Below are 25,784 nucleotides of genomic sequence, written 5' to 3' on the forward strand. Positions count from 1 at the left end.
TAAAATGTTAGCCTGAACACGCCAGAGTGAAATTTGAACACACAATCTTTTGAATTCAAGAGTGAGCACTACCTGCTACAGACAGGATGGGGGAGAGGTCCTGAATTCCTTGTTCCCTGATTTTAGTCAGGCAGTTGAGGTTGGCTGACTTGAAAATGAACCAGGAAAAGAGTTCCCTGATTAAGGGCCATATCGATGGCCCAATCAGGGAGCCCCATGCTCTGTACTTAGACAGGAGTGCCAGTTCTTCTGGCACCCTGGATGAAGACTGAATACTGAGAGCACTCTGTATAGAGTTGGTGGATCTTACAAATAAAGCAATTCTTGGTGAAGGGACTACTGCCTCCGAGGACTTTTTACATTCCCCACCCTGCATTGTGTCTTTGGTGAGCTTTACAGGGGAAGATGTTGTGCATTTTCTAACTGCTGAGTGTGTTTAAATGAAAAGGATTGTTTATTTATATTCTCACCCTGAAATTCAACACAACAGCACTCACACAGTCACACAGCACGCAAGGAGCAGTACTTTTCACTGTAGACTAATACATGTGACACTAATAAATCGAATCAAATCACAAACACCCTCAAGGAGAGTACAGTTGACATGAATATTTTTACAAGTAATAAGCAAAAAATCTGTTCCTATTTCATGTAAATATCTGACTCTGGACAACACACACTGCAGACCTAATGAGAAGTAATTTTCACTCCTGAGGTGCAGTCCCTGCGATTTCAACAACCAGAGTCATGTGCTAAAGTGTTTTTCTGGATTCTTTGAAAGAAATGGCCATTCTGCAAGTCACAGAAGTTAGCTGCTTCTAGTTTGTAACCTCATGGACTGGCATACCCCGCCCGACCGCCCGTCCGAACCCATTCTATCATTACTATCAAGCCAGAGGATCAGCCTGGTTCAATGGAGAGTGCAGCACCAGGCATACCTAAAAATGGGGGTGTCAACCTTTCGCAGCTACAACACAGGACTGTTTGTGAGCCAAACGGTGGCAGAAGCAAGTGATAGACAGAGCTAAGTAACATATCAGATGGGCAGTTAAAATCTAACTGGAGGAAGTTGAAGCTCCACAAATATCCCCACCCTCAGTGAAAGGGGAGTCTAGCACATCAGTACAAAAGTGAAGGCAACGATCTTCAGTCAAAGTCAGAAATATTGAGTCAATTTCAGCAATGATTCATTTCAGCCTTCTATTTAGCTCCCACAGATCTCAGGTTCCACTCTTAGGCCAATTCAATTCACTTCACATTATCAAGAAACAGCTGAAGGCACTGGATATTGCAAAACCTATGGGCCCTGACAACAACACAGCAATAGTACAGAGTACTCGTGTTTTAAAACCACTACACCCCTCGCCAAGCTGTTCCAGTATGGCTGCAGTATTGGCATCTAACTGACAATGTAGAAAAATGCCTAGTCACACCCTGTCCACAAATCAGGACAAATCCAATCCAGCCAATTGCCACTCCAATTGTCTACCCTTGATCATCAGCAAAGTGATAGATGGAGTCATTGACATTGCTAGTAAGTGGCACTTATACAGCAATGACCTACACCCTAAAGATCAGTTCAGTTTCTGCCAGGTTCACTCAACTCCTGACCTCATTACTGCCTTGCTTAAAACATGCACAAAAGACTGAACTCAAGATGTGACGTGAGTGTGATGACCCTTGACACCAAGACAGCATTTGACTGAGTGAGACATTAGGGAGTCCTACACAATTGAAGCCAGTGGGAATCAGGGGAAAGCTCTGTGCTGGTTAGAGTCTTTTCTTGCACACAGGAAGATGGTTGTGTTACCTCAGTCCTTAGGAAGCGTAGTGGAGAAAATGCCTCCGTCTACATCAATGGGGATAAATGGCCTTCTAGATGGAAGTGGACATGGGTTTGGAAGGTGCTGTCCAAGGTTCTTTGGTGAATTGCTACAGTGCATCTTGTAGATAGTACACACTGTTGCTACTGAGCACCGGTGGTAGAGGCTATGGATGTTTGTAGATGTGGTGCCAATCAAGTCGGCTGCTTTGTCCTGGATGGTGTCAACCATGGAAATGTATGAGAGCTTCAAGCTCCTAGGTGTTTGGATTACCAACAACCTGTCCTGGTCCCTCCATGCCAATGCTATAGTTAAGAAAGCTCACCAACACCTCTACTTTCTCAGGAGACTAAGGTATGCCCACTATGACTCTCACCAATGTTTACAGATGCACATTGAAAGCATTCTTTCTGGTTGTATCACAGTTTGGTATGGCTTCTGCTGCGTCCAAAAACTGCAAAGGGTCATGAATGAAGCCCAGTCCATCACACAAACCAGCTTCCAATCCATTGACTCTTTCTATACTTCCCACTGCCTTGGAAAAACAGCCAGCCTAATCAAGGACCCCATGCACCCTGGGCATGCTCTTTCCCAAAAGTCTGATGACAGGTATCAGCTAACTCGAGAACAGCTTCTTCTCTCTGCCATCAGACTTTTGAACGGACCTACCTCATATTAAGTTGATCTTTCTCTATACCCTTGCTATGACAGTAATACTACATTCTGTACTCTCTCCTTCTTGATGAACAGTATGCTTTGTCTATATAGTGTGCAAGAAACAATACTTTTAACTGTATTGTATTACATGTGACAATAATAAATTCACAGCATGAGTTTCTCAGGATAGTGCCGTAGGCCCAAACATCTTCAGCTTTTTCATCACTGACCTTCCCTCCATCATAAGTTCAGAAGTGGTAATATCTACTGCTGTTTGCACAATGTTCAGTCATATTCAAGACCCCTCAATTACTGATGCAGTCCATGTCCAAGTGAAGCAAGACCTAGGCAAAATTCACAATTAACATCTACAGCATAAGAGAACCAGCCATGACCATCTCCAACAAGAGAAAATCTAACTATCTTCCCTTGACATTAGATTCCCATTGTTGAAAGCCACACTATCAACATCCTGGAGGGTTCCCATTGACCAGAAGCTGAGCTGGACCAAACATATAAGTATCATGGCTAAAAGAGCAGACCAGAGGCTGAGAAATCAGCAGTGTTAACTCATCTCTTGACCCTGCAAAGCCTGAGCAACATCTAAATGTACAAGACAGGAATATGATGGCCTATCCTCCACTTGCTCGGATGGCCATAGCTCCAAAAACACTCAAGAAGCACAACATTACCCAGGACAAAGCAGATCACTTGGCTGGCTCCCCATCCATTAACCATAGCATTCATTCCATCCACCACCTCACACAGCAGCAGCAACGTGTACAATCTTCATGATTTCCTACATCAATTCACAAGGCTATTGGTGATGAGGCAGAGAGTGCGTTGTGATTGTATCTATCTGGGGATTGCTGAGTGGTGAGTCAGATGGATGATGACGGGAGAGTGTAATCAGAAATACACTGAGACTTTGCTGAACCAATAACTTTGTCAAGAAGGAGTCAGTATGAAAACAACATGACATGTCCTCCCTCAGTGAGTACATGTACACTTTCACCAGGGCCCCTCAAGGTCTGATTTCTGTGGTTGGCCCACTGCAGCAGCCAGATGAATTGCCAATAAGGCTGAAGACTGAGCAATCATCAGCACAGAACTCCACCTCCGATGGTGGAGTTATAGAGGATTCCAGCATGGAAATAGGCCCTTCGGCCCATCTTGTCCATGCCGCCTGTTTGTTTTAAACCCCGAGACTTCACGAAGGAAATAATCCTGGCTGAAGGTGTTCAACTTTGGCTTGGACACCCAATGATGGGCCCCACCAATAGTAAAGTAGAGATTTTCATGGAATCTCCTCCTCCCATTAGTTGCTTATATATCCATCAGCATTTATTGCTAGAAGTGGTGGAGTTGCAGATCTTTGGCCTGATCTGTTTCTCCACATGCTTCTTTTGCGATTTAGTATACATGCCGTCTTATGTTGTAGCATCACTAGGTCGGCTGCTCATTTTCAGCATTACCTGCTTCTGACATGAGCTTCTGCATTCCTCATTGGATCAAGGCTTTTCACCTGGCTTGATGTTGATGGTGGAGTGATGAAGTTGCCGTATTGTGGGGGTATATATTGAATTGCTGCCACTGGCCCACAGCACCTCATGCGTGACTGGTTATGATTTTTTTTTTAAAGTTCATTTGTGGGACATGGGCCTGCACATGGACATGCTGGCCAGCATTTATTGCCCATCCCTAGTTGCCCTTGATAAGGTGATGGTGAGCTGCTTTCTTGAATCGCTGCACTCCATGTTCTGTGGGTTGAACCTCAATGCCGTTAGGAAGGGAGTTCCAGGATTTTGACCCAGTGACTGCAAAGGAATGGCGATATATTTACAAGTCAGAAAGATGAGTGGCTTGGAAGAGAACTTGCAGTTGGTGATGTTCCCATGTGTCTGCTGCCCTTGGCATTCTAGATGGAAGTGGACATGGGTTTGGAAGGTGCTGTCCAAGGATCTTTGGTGAATTGCTACAGTGCATCTTGTAGATAGTACACACTGTTACTACTGAGCACCGGTGGTAGAGGCAATGGATGTTTGTAGATGTGGTGCCAATCAAGTCGGCTGCTTTGTCCTGGATGGTGTCAAACTTCTTGAGTGTTGTCACTAGATTTGTTCTTCCTCTAGCTAATCTGGCTGCTAAGCTGTTGAAGATCCGAAGAATTTTAGTTTGTGAAGACCAATGGCAGTTTTAAGAGATTATAGAGAAAACAAATAGAGCATTTAGTTGACTACTAATTGTGATAATTAAAACGGCAAGGATGATCTTTCTCTTGTGTATGGTTTGATCTGACTACATCTAGACTCTGTCCAGTTCCAGTCCCCTCCATGGTAGGGGATAGTGAGGCCTGGAAACAGGTTCAGCAGGGAGCTACTCAATTGACAGAAACTGCGGGAAGTTTTCCCATCCCATCTGCCACGGGAATTGGAGCTGGTTGGGTGGGGGATGGTGGACCATGCAAAGGTCCATTGACCTGGGGCAGGATTTTCCGGTTTTGGAGTGAGCACGGCTGGAAAATCCTGCCCATCAAGTTCAAGAGCCTGTTGTTTTTAGAACAGGCTTATAGAGCTGGACTTCTATCCAGAGATGTGCAGGTTAGCTGAATTGGCCATGCTAAATCACCCCTTAGTGTCCCAAGATGTGTAGGTTAGGGTGATTAGAAGGGCAAATATATGGGTTTACAGGGATAGGGCCTGGTTAAGATCATCCATTACACTACTGTTGTTTAAAGAGTGAGTTTTGTCATCAGGGCAGTCTTCAAACTCTTCTTCAAGTAGGAACATCCCTGTCAGAGCAAGGTGAGTAGGGATCACTTGTAATATGGCCCACTGCTCTTGCTGCTGCAAGTGGGGAGGCATAACACTTAAAAAACATGAGCTTAGCATTGGTTTCTGATCATTTTGACAGCTGATGAGAGCTTCAGTCATTTTGGAAAGGAGAGAGACAGTGAGTGGGCAGTCCAAACTGAAATGAGACATGTGAAGTTAAATGTGTGTGAAAACAACCCTTGCACTGACTACCCTGCTACCGCAGCTGATGAGGCGAAACCGAGTGAATGTAGCTCTCTCTGGTGATGGTACATGTGCTGGCTCAGGCTCACAACACCAGCACTGCTGTGTCAATTTGGTTCGGGTGCACAGCCATTTTTGATGTGGGATTGCCATGAAACATGCTGAGTAATTTGCCGCTTTAGAAAGGGAACGTGAGCTTCAGGCCCCCATGTGAAAAACAACAGATTGATTACCAATAAAGAACAACAAATGAACTTTGGCTTATAACACAGGCAATGACGCCAGCTCTGTGAAAGATTTTCTTTTATCATGGAGGTGACAGCGCGATTAAGAACACCTGGCACTGTGGAAAAACATCAGTGAACAACTCTGGAACCCACCGATCAGTTTAATTTCCAGTTAAAATTGATTTAATGACATCTAATAACAACTAACATTTATTACTTTTAACATGAGTATTTATTCAATGTGTAAAATAACTTCAGTGCTGGCACCAAGGTGCTATGGAGTCACATCTGCATTGAACCCATGCTAACTTTGTTCTGGCAGCGCTTGATGTTGGCAGGGCATATGAAGTTGTAAACTCATCCCTCTGAGTGTTCAATACCTTCCTCACTTAAATTAAATGCAGGTGGTGTCACAAATAGTTCAAAATGTTTCTCACTTGCAATAATAATGCCCTTGAGCCATTAGACATGGTGACACAGTGATTAACACTGCTGCCTCACAGCCCCAGGGACTCAGGTTTGATTTCCAGCTTGGGTCACCTTCTCTGTGGAGTTTGCACATCTCCCCATGTCTGCATGGGTTTCCTCCGGGCACTCTGGTTTTCTTTCACAGCCTGAAAGACATGCTGGTTAGGTACGTTGGCCATGCTAAATTCTCCCTTAGTTTACCTGAACAAGTGCCGGAGTGTGGCAACTAGGGGATTTTCACAGTAACTTCATTGCAGTGTTAATGTAATCCTACTTGTGACACCAATAAGTAAACTTCAAGAGTATTAGACCCATTCACATGCAGGATGTAAAACATAATCCTGTTGCTTCCTGTTATGATCCCCTCCATGTCCGTTTTTTAATAAATCAAATAGTTTCTCAGTGATGCAGCCAGCATTAGCTATTATTTGGACATGCTATAGTCATGGCAGGTGGGCTACAATGCATTTTCTACTTCAAGTACCCAATGTTAATATCAAGAACACCAAATCAGATCCAATAGGTTGATGCAGAGTGAAGCTGCCTCTGTTTTTCCCCAACACAGTTAAGAAAGCCCACCAAGGCCTTTATTGAAGGCATTGTCTCCTGTCTGTAAGAGTCTGGTAAGAAATGAAGTTTGATCATCTCAATGAGTTCTTTGTGGTCAAATATATATTAAGTTTTCTATGAAAATATCAGTTTCATTCAGAGGTGGTTTAAGATGCCTAATAAGGGGAATTGAAACATTTCACATTGGTAAAGGCAAATTTTTCAGAAGGCAAAGGAAATTTGGCACGTCCACTGTGGCTCTCACCAGGTTTTACAGATGCACCACAGAAAGCATCCTTTCCAGATGTATCACAGCTTGGTATGGCTCCTGCTCTGACCAATACTGCAAGAAATGACAAAGGATTGTGAATGTAGCCCAGTCAGTCAAGTAAAGTAGCCTCCCATCCATTGACTCTGTCTACACTTCCTGCTACCTCAGAAAAGCAACCATCATAATCAAGGACCCCACACATCCCAGACACACTCTCTTCCACATTCTTCCATTGGGAAAAAAGATATAGAAGTCTGAGATCATGTTTTCAAGAACTTCCCTGCTGCCATCAGACTTTTGAATGATCTTACCATATATTAAGCTGATTTTTCTCTTTCCCCTATCCGTAACTACAATTCTATATTCTGCACCCTCTCCCCTCCTTCTCCCCTATGTACTCTATGAACGCTATGCTTTTCCTGTATAGTTCACAAGAAACAATACTTTACACTGTATACCAATATATGTGACAATAATAAAATCAAATCAAACATCATGCCTCACCCCCAGCCTGAGAAGACTAGCTTTACTTTATCAATGTGAAATGTTTCAGTTCCCCTTATTAGGCATCCCAAACTGCCTCTGAATGAAACAGATATTTTAATAGTAAACTTAATATAGATTTGACCACAAAGAACTCATTGAGATGATCAAACTTCATTTCTTACCAGACCCTTACAGACAGGAGACAATGCCTTCAATAAACTTTCCTCATAACATTATTGTAACATTCTGTACCCATTGCAGGCAGCAATTAAGAAATCAGGAGTGGGTGGGGTGGACAGGGTCTTGGGAGTGTGGAAGTAGGGGTGGGTGGGGGGGTGGTCAGTGTTCTGATAATATTACTGGATCAAAAATCTAGAGGTCCTGGCCAATGTTCTGGGCTTATGGGCTGAAGGTGGAATTTAAATTTAATTGACAAATATAATCAATTAAATAATCTGGAGTTGAAGATAGCCTCTGTAATGATGATCACAAAACTAACACCAATTCTTGTTAAAAACCCATTTGGTTCACTAATGTCCCTTCGGGAAAGAAATCTGCTGTCTGGCTGTGATGATTGCCCCTTTAAGGATCAAACTGCAGATTAAGGGTCTATGACCCTGCGAACCAATCTAGGAGTAGGGTGGAGGATTGCTCTGGTCAACGTGGGCTCCTGTCCTCGGAGTCATCTTGGGAGCTGATTGCAGCCATGAGGCTGGAAGCCTCTGTATATTTTTAACCTGTAAGTAAATGAGTTGTGTTTTCTCTAAACTGGTGAATGAGCATCTTAACACTGGCCTACACATAACTCCAGACTGACACCTGTGTGGTTGACTCTTAACTGATCTCAATGGGGCATCATGGAAGTATAACAAATGTTGGCTTTGCTATTCCACATCTGAGAAAGAACCTTAAAAATCCACACAATCCTCCAGATTCAGGGTCTGAATTGTGAATGAGTTTGCACCCTTCTTTGTTTCATAGCTGATCAATACCTGATATTTGCTTAAAACATATTTAGCTTGCAAATGGAAGAAAATTCCAGAGGACTGGGTGATAGTATAGGTTAGAATAAATTCTTTAAGTTATTTTCGAGGTAAAGGTGTTCTTTTACAGTAGGAGTTAAGACGTATCAAGAATATGCAAATGGAATGTTGTGCTGCAACTAATCCATGCTCGATGCGCTGACTCTCAACAGGAAATGAAAAGTTGGGAACAGGTCCATTTCTTAGCACAAACATCTCCCTCACTTTAACAACCACAGAATTCACAGGAAATAATGTTAAAACAATTCATGTTAAAAATTTCTAATATTGACCATTTGCCCTACTTAATTCCTCATTCTACATTGTATTGTGATTAAATCATTCCAGCATGTTCTGAATATGGTAGAACTGCGGTGACTGTTAAAGAGAACAAAGTCAACTTCACTATTTTTTCCATCTTATTATGGATTCCTGATACATGGCATCATCTTTGTTGCTTCCCCTGTAACCTTTTGAAAGACACGAATATCCTGTCTGTAATTAGGTGACCAGAACTGATACAGTGCCTGACTAATGCCTGATGAGCAACAGGAATAACCACTGCTGATCTGTACGTTACCCCATCCTGTGTCAAAGCAGCCCCTCATTTACAGTTATCGTTACATGTCAAGGACATAATGCTTGCACCCAGTTTACACAAGCAACATTAGCATTGAGTAGTTGAGTAAAATGCAAAAAATCTAGTATTATGTATTCAAGAGGCACATTGCTGATATGAAATCAATGATACTTACTTTATTTCAAACGATCTGTTGTGTCTGGATGATGATCTAAGGTGCATTGAAACGTGCCCTCATATTGTAGATGCTTTCTTCGACTTGCATAATGCACATCTTTCTGGGTACTTGTCATTCCCATTCCTCCTAAACTTCACACGCTCAAAGCCAGAATGGAGTAAATCTAAAGCAATTTTCAGATGGACTTCAGAAAGGGAGATATTATTTTACCATGGTCAGACTCTTTTATAAAGGTATTACTAGTCCATAACAATTCCCTACTTGGGCATTTAAGGAACATTGGGCAAGATTCAATGAATGGATTATAAGGCCTCCCCGCTCACCCCAGGGATGGGCTGGGAGATGTGAGGCGGGTGTTTAATTGAGTGTGAAGGCAAGGTGTAGAAAGCTCTTCACCTTCCAACTGCTCCCCCTTATATTTAAAGCAGGAGTGGGAAAGGTCCAAGCCAGTCTTCCCAACCCTATGTCAATCAATACCCTGATGTGGCTAGTTGACAGCCACTTGAATACTTGCAGTGGGGTTGCAGGGTGCCATGCCACATCACTTGGGAACGCCACTAGGCATGCCTGTGGTGGAGATAAGGGCTCCTCCGATCAGCCCATTGCATCACCCCCTCACCACTTAGTCCAGCCCTACACATTGATTCCCCTCCCTTGCCCTTGCTGTGCCTGCTTGATTGAATCAGTGAGGTAACTCCAGTTACCTCATCTCTGGGGCGCACGACTGCTCCCTGTCCTTGCCTCCTGCAGGACCAGCAGTGGTTACCACTCACTGTGGCACTGTTGAGTCTGAAGAAGCTACAATCTCTTGGAGGTAGGATCCTCATCCTGAAGGGCCTAGGCATCCCATTGACACAGTAAAATGTCTGACAACACCAGGTTTAAGTCCAACCGATTTATTTGATAGTAAACTCACTAGCTTTCGAGGTTACCGCTTCGTCAGGTGAATGGAGAGTTCTGACCTCAGACAGAGCATATAAAGCATAGACAGTTTACAGATCACTGATTAGAATGCAAATCTTTACACCTAACCTGCTGTTCAAGTCCTAAAGTGGCTAACAATGTGAGTGGAAGGAGCACTGATCCCAGGTTAAAGAGATGTGCATTGTCTCCAGACAGTACAGTAAGTGAGGTTTTGCAAACCCAGGCAAGTCACGGGGGTTACAGATAGTGCAACATGAACCCAAGATCCCTGTTGATAGCCAAGTTCCGCACACATGAGGACGGTCTCAACAGGGATCTTGGGTTTATGTTGCACTATCTGTAACCCCCGTGACTTGCCTGGGTTTGCAAAACCTCACTTACTGTACTGTCTGGAGACAATACACATCTCTTTAACCTGGGATCAGTGCTCCTTCCACTCACATTGTTAGCCACTTAAGCAGCAGGTTAGGTGTAAAGATTTGCATTCTAATCAGTAATCTGTAAACTGTCTATGCTTTATATGCTCTGTCTGAGGCCAGAACTCTCCATTCACCTGACGAAGGGGGTAACCTCGAAAGCCAGCGAGTTTACTATCAAATAAATCGGTTGGACTTCAACCTGGTGTTGTCAGACTTTTTACTGTGTTTACCCCAGTCCAACGCCGGTATATCCACATCATGACTACGATCGATCCCGTTGACATACAGGTAAGTGCCCTGATTGGGATCTAATCCCACTAGGGGTCCCAAATGGCCATGGCATGTTAATACTGATTCTCAGGTAGGTAAACATGGTCATTGCAATGTTTATTAAATTTATCCCTGTGTGTCTGTTCATTAACCAAGGGTGGAATTTTTTGGCCCTTCCTGCTGATGGGATCTTCTGGACCTGCGATGGTGACCCTCACCCCGTGGCGGGAGGGACGAGTGAGCTGCACAAAACACCATAGAATTCAACAGGATTGGAAGATCCCGCCAGCTGCCTCCACCACTGGAAAACACATCAGAGGTGTGGGCAGAAAATCCTGCCCCAAGATATGACAACCTGAATTGGGAGGATGTGAATAATTAACTGAAAAATCTAAACTAAAGGAAGCCTCTAAAGGGGAATAGTTGAAGGCGGAAATTCTAAATGAGGAACTTGAGAATCAAGTCTTCGGCCTTTTGTTAATTTAAGTAAACTTAATATTTTTATACAAAAGACTTGACAAAATCATGAAGGAAAAGTTTCATCTATGTGGGTGTAATACAAGGACATGCAACTAAAAGGTCTGGGTGGTCTGCAACAACTGAGCCAGTAGATTTTTTAAAATATTATTCATTCATGGGATGTGGACATCACTGGCTGGACCAGCATTTATTGCCCTTCCCTAATTGTCCTTGAACTGAGTCGCTTGCTTGGCCATTTCAGAGTCAACCACATTGCCATGGATCTGGAGTCACATGTAGGCTAGAGCAGGTAAGGACAGCAGATTTCCTTCCCGAAAGGGCATTAGTGAACCAGATGAATTTTTCCAACAATTCCGCATCATCAGACCAAATTTTCACTGAATTTAAATTTAAATTTCATTTTTAAATTAATTAAATTTAAATTTCATTGAATTTAAATTAATTAAATTTAAATTTCACTGAATTTAAATTTCACCATATGTCGCGATGGGATGTGAACCCAGGTCCCTGGGGTCCTGGATTGTGAGAGTACCACAGTGCCATCACTAATACAATTCAATTTGGTTAAGTGTAAAATAGTAAGGGAACAAGAAAAAAAAGAGCAAATAAGTGTTAAAAGAGAACAGTAGCTCATTATGTTGACCAAGGGATACTTGGGCTCTGTTGATGAAGTCTGGAAACTTTACATGACTTCATCAACAAAAAGAATAACTGGGCACAAAGGCACCAATGGAGGTATTGTGTGCCGACTGGTATCTATTATTGTAATAAAGCATTAGTCAGAACCCATCTGGGGGAATGTATGCAGTTTTGGTCATCTAATCACAGGAAGGATATTATTGCCCTTCAAAGGGTACAAGGGAAATCAAAATGATTCCAACTACATGGAATCTACATTACGGAGAAAGGCTAATTAAGCCGAGTTTGTTCTCGTTAGAAAAGAATAGATTCCACGGTGACCTAATTTGAGTTTTCAGGATCACAACAAGGCTCTACAAAGCTCCTCCAAGTAAACTGTTCAGCATGCTGATGCAAATAGCAGGGAACACAAGTTAAAAATTAGGAAGAAAACAGTAAGTAATTACACGCAAAGCCATTGAACTGATTGGCATAAATGGATTAAAAAGGGCAATGAGTTGTGTCTTCTAGAGATGAGAGGATTAAGAAGGCATTAACTTGTATCAACCCTTTCATAACCTTAAGACATCTAAAAGTGAGGAAATATTTTTTGGAATGAGGTCACCTCAGTGTACAGCAGCAGCCTTTATTTCCATAGCTCCTTTAACATGTTAAAACGTGGAAGCCAAAATAAGCAACAACATGCTCTCACATTTGCCAAAGCAGCATCTATAAGATGTCTTTACTGTGGAAAAATATCTTTAAATTGCACAAGTAGATAAAGATCAACAGTGAGCCAAAGTAGGACATATCAGGAGTGATGATCAAAAGCTTGATGTTAAAAAGATGACCTTTCAGGAGCAAAGGAAGACAGAGATTTGGAGAGGCGTAGAAAGAGAGCAGCAGAGCTTTGGGTCTGTACAGCTTACGGCACAGCCACCAATGGTGGGACAAAGGTACTGGGAGGTGCACCAGAAGTTAGAGAGTCAGAGAGAGGCAATCCGTGAAGGAATTTAAACCTGAGGAGAAGAATTTTAGATTTGAGATACTGGGGGACTGGGAGCTAATAAACATGTGAAGTGTAGGGGTGGATGAGGCTTGGTATGAGTTGGGATGCAAGCAGCAGAATTTTGGATAAATGGAAATTTGTAGATGTTGGAAAATGAGATGCCTGGCAAAATAGCCAAGATTTGAGGTGATAAAGGCATGGATAATTATTTTTTAACTGTGATGGGCTGAAACAGGGGAGGGGATCTATGATGTTATGGAAATGAAAGTAAGAAACTGTTGCAAAGATTATAGTGATTGAAGCTCAGCCCTTGGTCAATAATATGCCAAGGTTGCTGGTTCAAAGAGAAAATGTGGCCAAGGAGTGGAGTGAAGTTGATAGCAATGCTGCAGAGTTCGTGTCGGTGGTTGAAGACAATGCCTTTGGTTTTCTTAATACTTAACTGGAGGAGATTGGGGTTCATGCACAACTGGCTGTTGGACAACTGGTCTTCCGGACCACCTGTCTTCCGGACAACCTGTCTGCCTGACAGTGGTCTATAGAGGAGGGTTTTCAAAAAAGATGTTGGAGAGATAAAGAATTGTCATGTCTAACCTGATCCTATGTCTTAGCTAATGTTGCCCAAGGAGCAGTATGTAGTTGAGAAAGGGGGTGAGCACCAAGCAATTTTCTTGGGGATGTCCAAATATATGGGTATGGGAGTTGGAAGAGAAACCATTATTCTGGATGCTCTGGACATCTTTGGTCAGTTATATGTGCAGCCAAGTGAAGTGAGTCCCTCAAAGAGTCATTGATAATCAATGATATGGTCGATCACATTAAGAGGTGTGGTGCGATCTAGAAGAACAAGGAGGGATAGTGCACCATGATCGTAGTAATAGAAGATGCAAGACCCATTCAGAGTTGTAGTTGGACAGGAACCTGAATAGAGATTCAAGACTAGTTTTTTTTTGAGGCGAGAATTTGAAAAAGCAGGAACAGTGCATGAGGCAAGGCAACCAATTCCAGTATCAGTTGGAATGAAGGCTAGGAAAGGAAGTTTGATGATCAGCAATTTCTTGGGAATTAGGTCAGGGAAGCAGGAAGTTGGTCTCGTGATCTGGTCAAAATTCCAATGTGTGAACAATTTTGATTGTAGTCACTAACTGGGTGCGATTAAGTTGCGAGTTCTACTAAGCTTTCATCCAGCAGTTGAGATATTAAACCAGGGACCATTGGAAATAAAAACAAAAAGTGCTGGATACACTCAGGTCAGGCAGCATCTGTGGAGAGAAACAGAGTGAATGGGTTGAAGGAGTTGAGGAGTCGGGGTCTCACCTGCTACCCGGTGAGCCAGCGAGAAACTTGCATTGCTTCCTTTTGGAAAGGCATGGCAAACCACAAGCCAATTTTGGGTTCATGTCACACTGCATGTAACCCCCATCATTTGGCCTGTGCTTGCAAAATCCTACCAACCGTCCTGGCTTGAAAAATTCACATCTCTTTATCTTTTTCTCCACTCGCATTGTCTGTACCTATAAAGACTTGATTACTTGTAAAGACTCGCATTCTAACCATTATCTTACAAATTGAGTCTTTGTCTATATATGCTCTGTTTGTTAACCCAACTCTCCACTCACTTGGTAAAGGGGCAATGCTTCGAAAGCTTGTGATAGCAAATAAACCCCTGTTAGACTTTAACCTGGGGTTGTGAGACTTCTTACTGTGCCTACCCCAGTCCAAAGCCATTTTCTTCTCATTTTATTTTGCTTTATTATTTCAAGTAGTTCTTTATAAGATGTCGACATCCTGATGATTTTTTGTGTTCAAGTTTGTTACGTTTTCACATTTGAAATTCAGGTGCATCATAAAGGTCAGGGATGGCAAAACTTGAATTAAAGTTAAATATCCCATTACCCTGCTAATTGTAATGGTGATGCTATGGATTTGTGCACTGCCATTTTACTTCTGGGTCTTAGGGTCAAGTCGCACCAGCCTCATAGGATGAAAGTTCCCTTTTGCCGGCAATTTTCTTCACAAGATCAACTTCAACAGGTTCATCTGACTCTCAATGTCGGAACAATCTGGCAGTAAAGTCCTGATGGTGGAATGCGTGAAACTTATGTCCAATCGAACTATAAAATCCAATCAGCATAATTGTGATGACTTCACCCAGGCTAATGATGTTGGCTTGCTAGAGTATGAACTGCCTGATGAACCCTGTGGAGAGGGGCAGGTTGGGATGTCGACTTCCTCGTGAACCTGCTCCTGGGCCTGGCGAGATGTGCCATCAATAGGTCCAGGCAGCGGGCGATCGACGGGGTTGTCCATCCCGATTGTCTGCCCCTCTACCGCGGTTACATTCGTGGTCAGGTGTCCCTGGAGAGGGAGCAGGCAGTGTCCCTCTCAGGCGCAGTTGACGCCTTCTGCGCCCGTTGGGCACTGCAGAGGTTGGCTTGTGTTATAGAGCCTTACAATCACATTTTGATTGAATGTTTTAAGTTTCTTTTGGACTTCCATTTCTGTTCAGGCCGTCCCCCTTTTTGGGGGGCTGTCCCTTTTAATTTGTCCCTAAGTTAATTTGAGTCTGTTTACTTAGGTATGCAAAAGAGGTGCCTGACGAATCCTGATCGATGGCTAAAACAGGGGGCCTCATGCTCCCTATTTAAAGCAGGTGTGTCAGATTCCCAGCCTGCATTCAGCAGAGAGCAACTGGAGAGCTGGCTGTGTATAGATATATGATGTAAATAAAGTAACTTGGTGATGGGATTTTTGCCTCTGTGGAGTTATTAAATAGCTGCACTTTTTTTTATCTATAGAAAATATTTTTCACTGCACAACACATGGATGAAGTACTGCTGGCAGCAGCTATGTTATTGGTGATTCTACGGAAGGGAACAATTTGGGTTGATGAATTAAAATCATTGGCACAGCATTAAAGCATAGTTATGTAAATGTGACCTTTGTTCTTGCATTGTGTTGGTGTTCATGGGAGGCGTTGTGGTACAGTGAGGGCATCCTTACCTCTACAGGGCTCAAGTCCAATGCCAGGATTTCTTGGCCATGGAAGGACGGTTCACAATACGGTTCAACGGGCTGGTAATCAGCTTTGGAATCATTCCAACACTTCTCCCACTATCGCCTAAAATGAAAAACAATGTAGATGTGAAGATACTGCATGGATATTGGCAATGTAGTCAGCTGTCTGGTGACAATATTGGTTATTAACATGCAACATAAGACTTTAGCTGGGATTTGCTAATCCCCTGCAGTGTGTTTCCCAGTGACAGAAGCGATTCACCATTGGCCACCAGTGGGATCTTACAATCCCACCAAAGTCAATGGCCATTTGCCTTGCTCCCCAGCCACGCCGTTGGAGTACCTGCCATGTGGGGTGTGGGGGGTAGGGGGATGGAGGGGGAAGGTGGGGCAGAGAGGGAAGGGGGGCTGTGGGAGGGAGGGACGGTCACCTCCAGTGGTTTCAAAAAAGGTTCCCCGTTGGCTGGGAAGAGTCAGAAAGTCCTAGCCTAATCCCACTCACAGAACCCATGGGATATATAATGGCATGCAAACTACACCAATGCAGTGCGAGGGTTGGCGGGGGGCAGGGGGGTTCTAATGTGGTTAAGGCTTTGGTAGGCTGTGTAATAAAAATTGAAGGAAGTTCTCTACTTCATTTTCACTGAAGGAAATGGAAATACATAATCATAGAGTACAATCATAGAATCCCTACATTGCAGAAGGAGGCCATACAGCCTATCAAGTCTGCACCGACAACCCAGGCCCTATCCTTGTAACCCCAAGTAATCCCCCTGACACTAGAGGGAAATCCTACCCAGATATGTTCCCCATAACCCCAAGTATTTACCCCGCTAATCCCCCTATTCTAACATTTTGGGACACTAAGATGCAATTTAGCATGGTCAGTCCACCTAACCTGCCCATCTCTGCATAATATGTCTCAGTGCAACAACATGGATTGACATTCAAATCTTCAGCAGTGGTGCCTTTCATGGTGATGACATTCAAAAAAATTGTTCTTGATCACACATCATTGATGTTGAGTGAATGATGATCCAGCGTGAGTTTCATTATTAAACCTGATAATCTGAGGCTTTTTTTGTGTGTTTTTGTTTTGTTTTACAGTAAGCACGGAAGTAACCCCAGTTTGTCCAAGAGGGTGTGAGGTATGCTCGGAGTACAATGGATGTCTAAAGTGTTTGCCTAAATTGTTCATCCTTCTGGAAAGGAACGACATTCGACAGACGGGCATTTGTTTGCCATCATGCCCAATTGGATACTTTGGTGTTCGGACGCCAGAAATAACCAAGTGTAACAGTGAGTGTTCAACACATTACTTATTCAATCTGTCACCGGATGTGCCTCTAATCTGCTGACTCAGTTGTTATGTTTTCCCTGCTAATGTTTTCCTTTGACTGACTCTTCATGGGCGATAGATCCACGATCATCAATTACCTTCTCGTACCTTGTCCAACTGGCCATTAATCATGTGTGAACTCTGACAGTGAGCATCGAAAGGCTTTGTTTTAGAATGAATGCTACCATACCTGATCTAGTCCTTGTCTTCACCTGGCATCATAAGCACACAATTCCTGCAGACATTGATAATTAATGGTCGGGGTGAAGGGACCTCGGTCAAACTTCTCCTCTCGAATCCAGAGACACTAATACAATTTTATTGTATTAAAGATTAATCCTAATGTATTAAAGACTATCCTATCTTAGATCTTTCTGTACAGCTGGATGAAACAAACTTAGTTATTCTTACCCTATGATGCTCAGTTACTCACTGAATACACTTACTGATCCATTCAAAGGACCCCATAATCAACGCTGTGAGCTGTTTATAATGTTTACTGGATTAATTTCTGTTCAAGTTTGGCAACCTGTAATTCCTTATGCAGCTATCAGATTCAATGTGGCTGCATGTGGAACACTTTGCGAGATTATTATTCAGAGGAAATAACTGGCAAAAGAAGCAGAGTGAGATGAGAATTTCTTCCTGCAGGAAGATATTGTCCCAAAACTCTGATTCCACCAGAGATACTCCAGGAGATGCACTGGAGGGCGTCTTTACACAAAGACTGCGTACCATAAGACCATAACAAACGAGCAGAATTAGGCCATTCAACCCTTCGAGTCTACTCTGCCATTTGATCATGGCTGATATATTTCTCAACCCCAATCTCCTGCCCTTTCCCCATCATCTTTGATCCCTTTACCAACCAAGAACCTATCTATCTCTGTCTTAAATACACTCAATGCCTTGGTCTCCACAGCCTTCCTGTGGCAATGAATTCTACAGATTTGCCACCCTTTGGCTGCAGAACTTCCTCCTCAATTGCCTAGGAAGTTTAAATTTCCAACAGGCAATCTCCCTGCACTGTGAACCATCCGAAACTCCAATTTAAATTGGAGATTTCAGATGATTCTAATTCTTTTAGCAAAATTCCCAGGAAAATTTAGGATTAAACTCACTATGATCTCCTGGGTAACTTTCCCACATCCCCCCCCCACTACCTTCTCTAATCCCTCAACTACACTTCCCAAGCCCTTCACTACCCTCCTGAACTCCTGCTACCCTCTGACGATTCCCCGCCCTCCCCAACTATGCCCTGACCACCCTCCACCCTCCATTTCCCTCCCCCCCCCCCCAATGACCCTCCAACTCCCATGATTTACCTTCTACCCCCCCGCCCCCGCAACCGCCTGATCATCCCAGCCAACCCCATCTCATGAAGCCCCTCACCCACTTACCCTACACATTTACGTGCTACCTGTTTTCTCAAAATCGCTGGATTCTCGGTTTAGAATGCCGTTAAAAAAGGGAGTGTGGCTTCACTTCCCCCAGTGTTGCTGCCCTGCACTGGAAGGACCATAGAACTGTTCCTTTCCCAGCAGACCTGGGATATAAGTCTGGACGAAGAATGTTCAACTTCCCACCTGGGTAAGTCAAAAGGAGCAATATGGCAATCCGAAGGTGATTATCACTGCACTGAAGCCCTGGCCTTTTATAATCTGGAACGATAGTGAAAACAGATTCAGAAATGAAGAATGAACTAAGAGCACAGGAAATAAGAGGAGAGGACTAGAATACAAAAGCAGTGATGTACTGCTGAGGCTTCATAAGGTTCTGGTGAGACCACATTTAGAATATTGCAATCAATTTTGGGCCCCCCATCTCAGGAAAGGTGTGCTGGCCTTGGAGAGGGTCCAGAGGAGAATGATCCCGGGAATGAAAAGCCGGAGCACCTGAGGACTCTGGGTCCGTACTGGATGGGGATTAGAAGGTTGAGGGGGGATCTCATTGAAACTTGCAGAATATTGAAAGGGCTGGATAGAGTGAACGTGGAGAAAATTCTTCCGTTAGTAGGAGAGACTAGGACCTGAGGGCACAACCTCGGAGTAAAGGGGCAACCCTTTAGAACTGAAATGAGGAGGAATTTCATCAGCCAGATGGTGGTGAATCCGTGGAATTCTTTGCCACAGAAGGCTGTGGAGGCCAGATCATTGGGTGCATTTAAGACAGAGATAGATAGGTTCTTGATTGGTAAGACGATTAAAGCTCACGGGGAAAAAACAGGAGAATAGGTTCTCCAATTAGCCACGATTGGTTGTTGCAGCAAAATTGATGGACCGAATGGCCTAATTCTGTTCCTATATCTTATGGTCTTATCGGAGAAGTCAGCCAAAAGGCCTCTCAAGCCTGTTTGAAGTTCAGTAGGATCGTGGCTGACATTTGAATACTGCCCCCAAAGTAAAAAAAAACAGTTCCTGACTTAGTGAACTGTACTTTGGGACAGTTGAAACCTTGTTATTTCTGGCTGTCTTTACTGGTTGGAAGCTTGTTGTTCTGGTTAACAGATAGTTAACCATGGATGGTTGGAAGCCGGTTGATAACTGTCAAGCCTTGAAAGAAGTCAGGGGTCGGGGGGGGTTGCGGTTGATCTCAGCTGGTTGGAATCTGGTTGATCCCACTTACAGGGCAGTTCCCCTGATAGTAATGATGGCACCGTTACCTGACCCATGATGACATTTTGTGCTTCACCATGACAGTGATGTGTGTTATTATGAAAATCCAGTGACAGCACTGGCTGAGCTTAGTTTCGGATTAAGAAAGATGAAATTAAGACAACATAAATGATATGCATTCAGTGAATTCCTAATCTCCCAGAAGGCCCACCCTGCCTGAAGTAAGTCTTATAAATGTGTAGCTGTGCGGAATTGTGACTAAGCTGTTGATCAAAAACGTCAGGGAGACAGCAGTTGATTTTAAACTTGGTTGGCGAAAACAATAATTAAACAATGCAAAAGTCAGCCAAACCACTTTATTTACAGTGTAATACAACAAAAATTCCCATATTCATTGCTTGGTTAAAGAGTTCAAAATGTATCTTTCTCAGTGTTGAATCTACTCGACAAATGAGCATCCATAGCTGGGGTAGAGAAATACCAAAATTCACAACCCTGTGAAATTACTTCTCATCTCAAACCGAATGGTCAGCCACTTATCCTGAAACTATACAGCCGTGTCCAAAGATGTAGAGGTTAGGTGGATTGGCCATGCTAAATTGCACCTTAATGTCCAATTATTTGTAGGTTAACAGGATTGGCCATGCTAAATTGCCCTTAGTGTCCAGTATGTGTAGGTTAGATGGATTGGCCATGCTGCGTTGCCCCTTAGTGTCCTGTGATGACTTCAGCCAGACAAATAAGGTTGGCTTGCTAGAGTATGAACTATTCTGATGAATTGATGGTTAAATCAAGGTGCGTCATGCTCCTATTTAAAGCAGGCATGTCAGACTGCCAGCCTGCATTCAGCAGGGAGCAACTGGTGAGCTGGCTACGTACAGATATATAGTGTAAATAAAGTAACTTGGTGATGGGACATTTGCCTTCGTGGAATTAATACAGTGGTGACAAGGAAAAAGGAGTGACCCGAAGGAACTTGCTGAACCACCGCACATATTGAAGGGAAGCCATTGTTGAGAAAACATGCCGCTGTTTGGGAAATTGAACTCTTTTGACTCCACAGTGGAGGACTGGGCTCAGTATGGGAAAAGGATGAAGTATTTCTTCTGGGCAAATGACATAATCTTAGATGAGAAGCAAAGGGTTATCCTACTGACTGCATGTGGACCAGCAGCATTTTCAATTATGCACAGTTTAACTTTTCCGGAGACACCAGACACAAAGTCCTTCCAAGAGTTGTTAACTTAGTTCAAGAACATTATGACCCAAAGCCACCCCTGATCCTGTGGATTTTTCCTCTGCATTTAGAGGAGTGGGGGAGTCAGTCACTAGTTTCCTATCAAGGCTAAGATGTCTGGCGACAGCTTGTGAATTCGGTGGGGGGGTGGGCACGAAATGAAACGCTCCAAGACTGGTTGGTGTGCAGAATTAACTGTTAGCGGAGGCCCAGCTGGTCTGTAAACAGGCATTACAGTTAGCCTTGTCATTAGAGAAAGCGGCAAGCGGAGCGGAAGAACTCCCAAGGTATCCCAATGGAGGTCGAGGCCAACAGCAGGGAGACTGTGTATGGGACTACCACTACAGGGTAGGCCACTACATAGCGGCCTTCCAGAAGGATTCGGATACGAGGGAGCCCAAGTTCTAGACAAGCCCAGATTGACAGCAGTTCCTGTAGATCTCCGTCTGACACGACATTGCCATGGTTGCCAGTGTCAGGAGGCAAAGAGGAAAAACAAGTCTCCTAAACCACCTTGGCCAAAAAGAATACATAGGTCAAGGGTCAGGAAAATGCACAACCTGGAAGCTCCCCCAACCTCTGATGAGGAACAGCTTTTGTGTGTAGCAATGACAAAATCAGAACCCATTAAATTGTCAGGGAGACTGAATGGACGTTCGATTTTAATGGAAGACAACACAGGTGCAGTTGCATCAGTCATAGGGGAGACAGTGTTTAACAAGATATGCACCGGACTCCAACTTTTAGCCCTGACCAAAACTTCCCCAAGGCTGAGGATCTATACAGGGGGAGCCACTGAAAGTGATTGGTGCAACCCATGTGCCAGTTGCTTCCAGGAAACAATTAGTTAGGCCCCTATTAATGGTAACGGAAGCTTTGGGACCGAGCCTATTAGGGCAAAGTTGGCTAAAAGAGATCCAGCTAGATTGGACAAATATCTTCCAGCTGGAAAATGGTCGTCTGAGTGAGGCCCTGAGCAAATATCTGGAGGTTTTTCGGGAAGGCCGAGGGACAATCAAAGGAGTCAAGGCAAAATTGCACATTGACCCAGAGGCTGTCCCAAATTTTTGCAAAGCCTGACCAGTACCATTTGTATTGAGGGAAATGGTTGATGCGGAAATCAAAAGATTACAGCATGAAGGAATAATAAAACCGGTCCAGTTCGTGGAATGGGCAGCATCCACGGTTCCTTTCTTAAAGCCGGATGGCTCGGTGCGTCTTCGCGGCGATTTCAAACAGATGATAAATCATTACTCTCAGATAGAGAAATACCCAGGATTGAGGATCTGTACGCAAAATTGGCAGGAGGACTCCTATTCACAAAACTGGATATGAGCCACACACACCTGCAACCACGGCTGGACGAGGATTCACAAAAATTCGCCACAACAAATATGCTGAAAGGCCTCTTCCAGTATAAAAGATTATCTTTTGGGTTTCGTTAGCTTGTGCCACATTTCAAAGGACCATGGAGAGCATCCTACAGGGGTTAGCACAGGTTGCCATTTTCCTAGATGATGTTATTACAGCTTAAGTAAGGGCAGAACATCTGCAGAACTTGGGGGAAGTTCACAGAAGATTTGCAGCATTGGTGAAGGTAAAACACCTGGTGCCAACAGGGCAGCTGGAAAGTCTGATCCATCCACAGTTCCACCCATACTGGAGCAGGAGGGAGCAGATCCCGGTGGAAGACAGGATACTGCTGTGGGGAGCATGGATCATCGATCCAAGGCAGGGCTGTTGGGACATACTGGCCATCTATGGGCACCCTGGAATATCAAAAATGAAGATGCCGGCCAGGAGCTAGGTGTGGTGGCTGAGTCTGGATGCAGACATAGCGAAGCTGGTAGGACAGTGGCAGTGGCAGAAGTGCCAACTGGGACAGAAGGCACGACCGGCAGCCCTGCTGCACCCATGGGAACAATCAGGCAAATCATGGTCGCAACTCCATGTCGATTTTGCAGGCCCGTTTATAGGGGCCAGGTTTCTGGTGATAATAGATGCCCATTCCAAGTAGTTCGACGGCTATAGACTAAACTCGGCAAACACGATGGCAACCGTTGAGAAACGGCGCACCTCGTTTGCAACGCGTGGGATCCCAGTGGTGTTAGTTTCTGATGATGATTCAGCGTTCACCAGCCTAGAGCTCACAAAATTTATGAAATCGAATGGGATCTGGCACATCAAGACAGCACCTTATCATCTGGCATCAAATGGGTTAGTGGAGAGAGCAGTCCTGAGGTTAAAGGCCAGGTTGAGAAAAAAGCCAGCGGCCTCATTAGAGATGAAATTCTCAAAGTGGTTATTTGACTATAGGATCACGGGAACTGCAGCAGCAGAGTTACTGATGGGCAGTCGCCCCCACACCAGACTGCGCCTGTTGTTGCCAAACCTGGGGGGAAGGGTGGGAAGATACCATGAAACCGAATGCAGGGGTCATGACAACACTCGCTGTGAGAGGCACTCTGAAGCAGGGGAGAGAGTTTGAGTCAGAAATTATGCAGTTGGACATGCCTGAGTATCCAGAACAATTGAGTCCAGAACAGGACCGACATCCTATCAAATACACATAGGAGAGGCAGTGGTAAGGAAACACCTGGACCAGGTCTGGGCCTCAACCTCTCCACCCGTTCTGGAGCTGAGTCCACCCTGCAGCCCTAGAGATGAGCAGAGTCCCCTCACAAGCCAGTACCGCCTCCCTTGATGGGGACCTCCAGGGTCCGAAATGAATGCAGGGGATGAAACTGCAGTGATTTCCCCTATCACCTGAAGTGGACGAGGATCCAGACCTCCGGCAAGCGTGGCAGGAGGGATGGGTGCCAAACAGCCCTGATACCAGAGGCCAAGCTGGAGGATCCAGCGCTCAAGCGGAAGGAAAAAACACCCGAGGGAAGCAAACCAAGGAGATTTCTCAGACTTTGGGGGGAGGAATGTGACGACTTCAGCCAGGCTAATGAGGTTGGCTTGCTAGAGAATGAACTACCTGATGAATCCTAATTGGTTATATCAGGGAGCCTCATGTTCCCTATTTAAAGCAGGTCTGTCAGACTCCCAGCCTGCATTTGGCTGGAGAGCTGGCTGTGTACAGATGTACAATGTAAATAAAGTAACTTGGTGACGGGACTTTCACTTCCGTGGAGTTAATACATATCTGAAGATGTTTATTTATTAGTATCACAAGTAGGCTTACATTAACAATAAAGATACTGTGAAAATCCCCCAGTGGCCTCACGCCGGCGCCTGTTCGGGTACACTGAGAAATAATTTATCATGGCCAATGCACGTAATCAACATGTCTTTCAGACTGTGGGAGGAAACTGGAACCCCCGGAGGAAACCCAGATGTGTAGGTTAGGAGGACTAGCCATGCTAAATTGCCCCTTAGTGTCCAAAGATGTGTAGATAGGTGGATTAGCTATGGTAAATGCACGAGGTTACGGGGATAGGGCAGGGGAATGGGCCTTGGTAAAATGTGCTTTCAGAGAGTTTGTACAGACTCAGTGGGCTGAATGGCCTCTTGCTGCACTGTAGGGATTCTGTGGTTCATGCAGCTTACCTCTGATCCTCCAGAAAGTATGGGCCAATTCTACTCAACTTCCTGTCAGCCTCTCATCCCAGGAATGTGTCGAGTGAACCTTTGTTGCTCTGCCTTGAAGTTAAATGCATGCTTTCTTTGGCATGCAAGCTAAAAATGTGGACAACATTTCAGCAAAGCCCTGTACAATTCCAACAAAATTTCCTTACTCTTGTACCTCACAGCCCCCTTGCATATTATTTGACTTCCTAAATGCTTACTGTACCTAAATATTAAATGTCATTGTTTTGTCCAGAAAGACATCCAACTCTCTCTCAACTCCAACATTTAACCATTGTTCATTTTAAAAATACATCTTTTTTTCTATTCTCTTTCTCTGTGAATAACCACAAATTTTCCCATTTTGCAATTCACCTGCTACCCTCTTTCCCACACCTAGATAACAAAGACACCTATGTCAGACTCCTATTTACTGACTACAGCTCAGCCTTCAACACCATTATTCCAATGAAACTCATCTCCAAACTCCATGGCCTGGGTCTCGACACCTCCCTCTGTGACTGGATCCTGAACATCCTAATTCACTGACCACAATCAGTAAGGATAGGCAACAACACCTCCTCCACGATCATCCTCAACACCAGTGCCCCACAAAGCTGTGTTCTCAGCCCCCTACTATACTTATACACCTATGTGTGGCCAAATTCCCCTCCAGTTCGATTTTCAGGTTTACTGATGACATCACTGTAGTGGATCGGATCTCAAACAGTGACGATACAGAGCACAAGAATGAGATAGAGAATCTGGTGAACTGGTGCAGCAACAATAATCTCTCCCTCAATGTAAACAAAATGAAGGAAATTGTTATCAACTTCAGGAAGCATAAAGAAGTACATGCCTCTATCTACATCAATGGGGTCAAAGTAGAAAGGATCGAGAGCTTCAAATTTTTAAGTGCTCAGATCATCAACAACCTGTCCTGGTCCCCCCATGCCAACACTATAATTAAGAAAGCCCACCAATGCCTCTACTTTCTCAGAAGA

The 25,784-nt window shown here is 44.1% G+C and overlaps 1 protein-coding gene across 2 annotated transcripts in view; it reads left to right on the forward strand.

The window, feature by feature from the left end:
• Positions 1 to 25,784, forward strand: part of rspo1 (R-spondin 1) — a 281,287-nt gene that overhangs the window by 140,673 nt on the left and 114,830 nt on the right. For both annotated transcript variants that reach the window (XM_080211220.1, XM_080211219.1), the window contains one exon: positions 17,124 to 17,315. In XM_080211220.1, the coding sequence (XP_080067346.1) occupies positions 17,124 to 17,315 (192 nt within the window). The remainder of the gene's footprint in view (positions 1 to 17,123; positions 17,316 to 25,784) is intronic.

Source organism: Carcharhinus amblyrhynchos, chromosome 24 (genome assembly GCF_965287045.1).
Source record: "Carcharhinus amblyrhynchos chromosome 24, sCarAmb.v2.hapA, whole genome shotgun sequence".
Taxonomy (NCBI): Eukaryota; Metazoa; Chordata; class Chondrichthyes; order Carcharhiniformes; family Carcharhinidae; genus Carcharhinus; species Carcharhinus amblyrhynchos.